This window comes from Myxine glutinosa, unplaced genomic scaffold, assembly GCF_964187855.1.
Source record: "Myxine glutinosa unplaced genomic scaffold, kmMyxGlut1.1 SCAFFOLD_1696, whole genome shotgun sequence".
Lineage (NCBI taxonomy): Eukaryota > Metazoa > Chordata > Myxini > Myxiniformes > Myxinidae > Myxine > Myxine glutinosa.
The window spans coordinates 79,346-85,345 of record NW_027617791.1 but is presented as its reverse complement, the minus strand read 5'-3'; the positions used below and the strand labels follow the sequence as shown (position 1 = coordinate 85,345).

Below are 6,000 nucleotides of genomic sequence, written 5' to 3'. Positions count from 1 at the left end.
GTCTATCTCGATGAAATCTGAAAAGTTCAAGTCGCACCCCTTTCCCTTTCTCGCAATGATATTCGTTTTCAGACATTTATTGCAAATTCTGCTCACGGTCCATGTTGGCTATTTCCCATGACGTACGGTATATATAGTGACATTGTTTTTGGAACGTGGCGTATATAGAGCCTCGCGGTCTCACAACGGAATTATTTTCAACATCAACAAAGAAAGAAGAAGAAGAGGGGAACTTTACTTCCGTGTTACCCTCGGATCTCTTCAGGATGAAGTTGGTGAGTTTATAGTTGAATCGTATGAAATGGCATCATCATTATTATTAATCACCTTATAAGTAGTATTGTCGTCGAGATTGACATTGAGCGTTCCATGTTTATCAGTTAATTAATTCGGTAGAATAATAATCACCTTGTCGTTAACCCCGTGGCCTTTAGGCGATGTATTGTCCATCAGATCCCTCCTTTTTTTTCTTTATGTCCACACAGCAATTATAGCATCAGGTTTTTAAAATTAAATCGATATGCATTGGACAAACAATTGTAGTTCGAACCCTTCATGAAGATGTCATGTGAACTAACTGACCGTGATTGCAACAAACTCCATGGAATGTGCGGGTCTCGGTTCTCCTCGATCGTACACACACACACACACACACACACACACACACACACACACACACACACACACACACACACACACACACACACACACACACACACACACACACACACGTTTCAAGGCCCCCCCCAAGTCATTTAAAATTAAATTTGTGGCTTCACTCTTCCCTCCTTCTCCTCCTCACTCCTCTCCAACCCGTCTCCTCGCTCCTCCAAGATCGAAAATCCTATAGAAAACTAATAGGACAAATCCCATAGAAAAATGAACCAGTAGGATCTACTGGTTTTAATAAGGAAAGTGAAATACTGGACCAGTAGAGAATACCAATAAAAAAAAACAGTAGGAGACCAATATATAAATGGACAGGATTGAACATAACCAAAATAGACCTATGTGGGGAAATTACATGCCGAGACTGGGAATTGAACCGAGGTCTTCTGGTGAACCACACCAGTGCTCTGCCACCTGTGCTATCTAGGTCCTGGATATGTGTTTTTCATTTGTTTATATTTTATAACAAAATATAATTAAAGTATTTTGGTTGGTCGATGCATGTTTTTCAGACCAGTTAACTAATGGTTTCTACAGGACCAGTTGAATTTAAAGGTTCCTATTGGTTTCAGACCAGTTGCATCTAATGGTTTATATTGGTTTCAATTGAATCTGGTTGGGTTTCTACTGGAAACTCTACTGGTTCCTTTAGAATCTAATAGAGACCCATAGAGATGTCCTACTATTGGTTTCTATAGGATTTTTGACCTGGGCTCTCCAACCCCACCTCGCCTCACTCCTCTCCAACCTCCTCCTCATTCCTCTACCTCACTCCTCTCCAACCCCACCTCACTCCTCTCCAACCCCACCTCACTCCTCTCCAACCCCACCTCATTCCTCTCCAACCCCACCTCATTCCTCTCCAACCCCACTCCTCTCCAACCCCTCCTCTCCGTTCCTCCTCATTCCTCTCCGTTCCTCCTCATTCCTCTCCGTTCCTCCTCATTCCTCTCCGTTCCTCCTCATTCCTCTCCATTCCACCTCATTCCTCTCCGTTCCTCCTCATTCCTCTCCACCTCTCACTCCTCTCCTCACTCCTTTTTTCTTGTATACAAGATCGAGGCTCGTGTAAGAGCTAACATCAATCACCAAAAAAAAACGGACACACAAAACATATAATAAAGGGAGCGGGAGACAAGATGGGAGGGAGAGGGAAGCACACAAGTACAACAGCAGAGAACAGGGACATCGGGAGATCTGTGGGAAGGAGAGGGCTTGGGGGGAGGAGGCATGGGAAGGGGAGGGGAGAGGGTTCGAGAGTTATAAAACACATGGACACTGCTCGGACTTCCAGGAAAGAAGTTGGTATTTGGATGGGGGAAGATAAGAGATGGTGGAGAAAACAGCTGTTTTAAAGACCTGGATGGAGGAGTGGGATTGAAGAGATTGTGATTGTGATTTAACTGGAGGGATTGTGATATCCACCCTTCCCCACTCTTCTCCTCTCCCCACCCCCACTTTTCTCAACCCCTCACTCTCGTCTCCACCCCTCAATCTCCTCTCAACCCCTCACTCTCCTCTTCACCTCACTCTCCTCTCCACCCCTCACTCTCATCTCCACTCCTCACTCTCCTCTCCACTCCTCACTCTCCTCTCCACTCCTAAAACCAAATGTTATTAATAAATATTGTATTCCATAGTTAGTCCACTTATATAATTTATTACGTACAAAGTTTTTCAAAGTATTTTTTAATCACGTAGTTGAAAAAGAGTTAACAAACCTTAACTGAATGAATGAATGATCGTTTTAAGGCCATTTTTCCTCGCTAGAACAGGGGTTAGCCTTGCAGGCCCCATGACAATCATAGTACTATAGCGGCTACCGCTGGGTATACACAATCGCCTTGCACCTACCGAGGACGCGGAGCGATCACCATGCCGGGCTCGCCCAGGATGCCCGGGCATGCCCGCTCTCGACTTGCCAGGCCTCGTCCGGGACGCCCGGGCACGCCCCCTCTCGCCTTTCCCGGGCAAACGCTCCGGGATAATGTGTATATATATTGCTGCCCGATAAATGGGCTTTTCAGAGTACCCGAGTTGATTTGACACAATAAAGAAACTCGGACGAATTCCAGCTTTTTGTCGCGTCCATTCTTTCAATTTACGTTGGAGCATAGCTCCTACATTGGTGACCCGACATGGACACGGCAGTTGCCCTCAAACTGCCTACCTTCTGGGAGGCTCACGCAGCGGTTTGGTTCGCCCAGGCGGACTCCCTGTTAGCCCTGCGAGGCATCACGGCCGACGACACCCGCTTCCACCATGTGGTAGCAGCACTCGGCTCAGCCACCGTGGCCCGCGCCCTGAGCCTCCTCGAGCGCCCGCCAGCCGCTGACAAATACGACGTGATTAAAAAGCTCCTTGACGCTTTCGCCCTCTCATCAGCGGAACGCACACGGCGCCTGCTCGACCTGCCCGAGCTCGGCGACACGCGCCCGTCCGAGCGAATGGACTACATGCTTTCGCTGCTCGGCGAGCACTCTCCGGCATTCCGGTTCCGGGAGCTGTTCCTCTGTCAGCTGCCTAGCCCGGTACGCCTCGCCCTGGCAAGCACGACGATCACGGATCCCCGCGCCCTCACCAGGGAAGCCGACAAGATCTCCGCGGCAGGCCAACGCATTGGAGCAGCGACCTGGAGCCCACCGCCGTCCGAAGCAACGCCCATGGCGCCCGAGCATCCGGCACGGTCGACGACCGAACTGCCGACGCAATTGGCGGCCGCTATGCCGCGCCGATCACCTCCAGCACGACGACCGGAGCCTCCACCTGACCAGGCGTGGTGTTATCATGCCAGGTTCGGACAGAAGGCCCGGACATGCCGACCCCCGTGCACCTTCGGCAAGCCGGGAAACGGCCGGGCCGGCGTTCATTACCAGCCATGAGCGCCGGCCACACGGGCAACTTACTTTTCATCACGGACAAAGCGTCCGGACGGCGCTTCCTGTGTGACACCGGCACCCAACTGAGCGTCATACCCGCCTCCGATCAGGACAGGCAGTCCGCGGTTTGCGGCCCCTCCTTGGTTGCGGCCAACGGATCGGCCATCCGCTCCTTCGGCCCGCGCAACGTCACCCTCTGCTTCGGCGGCCAACGCTTTAATTGGACTTTTGTAACCGCAAGCGTGCCCATGGCTCTGCTAGGCGCCGACTTCCTCTGCGCACACGGACTGCTGGTGGACGTCCAACGGCATCGCCTCATCAACGCTGAGACCTTCAGCTCCCTGGCATGCACATTGAGCAGCTCCGCTCCGACCGAGCTGGCATGCGCCCTCCCGGCGGCGAACGAGTTTGCTCGCCTGCTCACGGAGTTCCCGGCCCTCACGCGGCCGAGCGTTTTCGGCTGTCGCAGTACGACATGGGATCGAGCACCACATACCAATCACAGGCCCGCCGGTCTACACCAGAGCCCGCCGCCTCGACCCAGCCAAGCTCGCCGTGGCCAAAGCCGAGTTCGACGCTTTGGAACACCTCGGCATCGTGCGGCGCTCCGATAGCGCGTGGGCTTCGCCACTACACATCGTCCCAAAACCAGGGGGCGGCTGGCGCCCATATGGCGACTACCGCCGCCTTAACGACGCTACCACCCCCGACAGGTATCCGATCCCGCACTTCCAAGACTTCTCCGCCCGTTTGGCAGGATGGGTCATTTTTTCAAAGATCGATTTAATACGGGGATATCACCAGGTACCTGTCAGGGCGGCTGACGTCCCAAAAACGGCCGTCATCACGCCGTTCGGCTTATTCGAATTCCTGTGAATGCCGTTTGGCCTCAAGAACGCGGCTCAGGCGCTCCAGCACTTGATGGACGGTGTGCTGCGCGACCTGCCGTTCCTCTTCGTTTACCTGGACGACATCCTCGTCGCCAGCACGTCCCGGGCCGAGTACCTCCTCCACCTCCGAACACTGTTCGGGCGCCTCAGCGAGCACGGCCTCATCGTCAACCCGGCCAAATGCCACTTCGGCACGACAGCCGTTGATTTTTTGGGCCACCACATCACCAAGAACGGGGCCGTGCCGCTGCCAACCAAGGTCGAGGCCATCACCACGTTTCCGCGTCCCCGCTCCATAAAGGCCCTGCAGGAATTCTTGGGAATGGTGAATTTCTATCACCGCTTCGTGCCCCGCGCTGCTCAACTCATGCGGCCCCTCTACGAAGCCCTCCGGGGCAAGCCGGCCGAGCACGACGTCGTCTGGTCCGCAGCAATGGAAGCGGCCTTTAAAAGCTCAAAGCGGGCCCTCACCGACACAACACTGCTCGCTCACCCGGTGCTCAACGCTCCCATCGCCCTCACCACGGATGCCTCCGACTACGCGGTGGGCGCCGTACATGAGCAATGGGTGAACGGGGTTTGGCAGCCACTCGCTTTTTTCAGCCGGCAAATCCGGCCGAACGAGCTCAAATATAGCACGTTTGACCGTGAGCTCCTCAGTCTACACCTGGCCGTTCGCCATTTCCGCCACCTCCTGGAGGGCCGACCCTTCACGGCGTTCGTCGACCACAAGCCGTTGGTTTACGCAATGGCCAAGGTCACGGAGCCGTGGTCGGCCCGCCAACAGCGCCACCTCTCCGCCGTGTCGGAGTTTACCATGGACATCCGGCACGTCGCCGGCAAAGACAACGCCGTGGCCGACTGTCTTTCTCGGGCCAGCGCGAACGCGGTCCACCTCGGCGTGGACTTCGCGCTTATGGCGGCGGACCAAACCACCGACACCATGGTGCAAGCCCTCCGAGCGGCGGACACGGGCCTCCGCCTGGCGGACATCCCCTTCGCGGACACTGTCCTGCTCTGCGACATCTCCCAAGGCCAGCCTCGCCCCATCGTGCCCGTTACCTGGCAACGCCGCATCTTCGCCTCCCTCCACGGCCTTTCCCACCCGGGCCGGAAAGCTTCCCAGAAGCTGGTGTCGGCGCGATTCTTCTGGCACGGCCTTCGACGGGACGTCCGCGATTGGACCAGCACCTGCACAGCCTGCCAACAGGCCAAGGTCCACCGACACACCCAGGCCCCGCTGGCACCTTTCACCGTGCCCGAACGACGTTTCGACCACGTCAACGTGGACCTGGTGGGCCCCTCCCCCCATCACGGGGTTTCACACACCTGCTCACCATGGTGGACAGGACCACCAGGTGGCCGGAGGCCGTTCCCCTCGTCTCCACCACCACCGCCGACGTGGCGCAGGCTTTCATCGCCACCTGGGTCGCCCGCTTCGGCGCACATCTCATCGGACCGCGGACCGCAGTTCACCTCCGAGCTGTGGGGCGCGGTCGCCCGCAACCTGGGGGTCAAGCTCCACCGTACTACGGCCTACCACCCCCAAGCCAACGGGTTGT

The 6,000-nt window shown here is 55.5% G+C and overlaps 1 protein-coding gene across 1 annotated transcript in view; it reads left to right on the top strand.

The window, feature by feature from the left end:
* Positions 1-256: 256 nt before the first annotated feature.
* Positions 257-6,000, top strand: part of LOC137418416 (uncharacterized) — a 76,753-nt gene continuing 71,009 nt past the window's right edge. Inside the window, exon 1 of the mRNA XM_078769213.1 lies at positions 257-275. Coding sequence (XP_078625339.1) covers positions 267-275 — 9 coding nt within the window. The 5' untranslated portion in view covers positions 257-266. The remainder of the gene's footprint in view (positions 276-6,000) is intronic.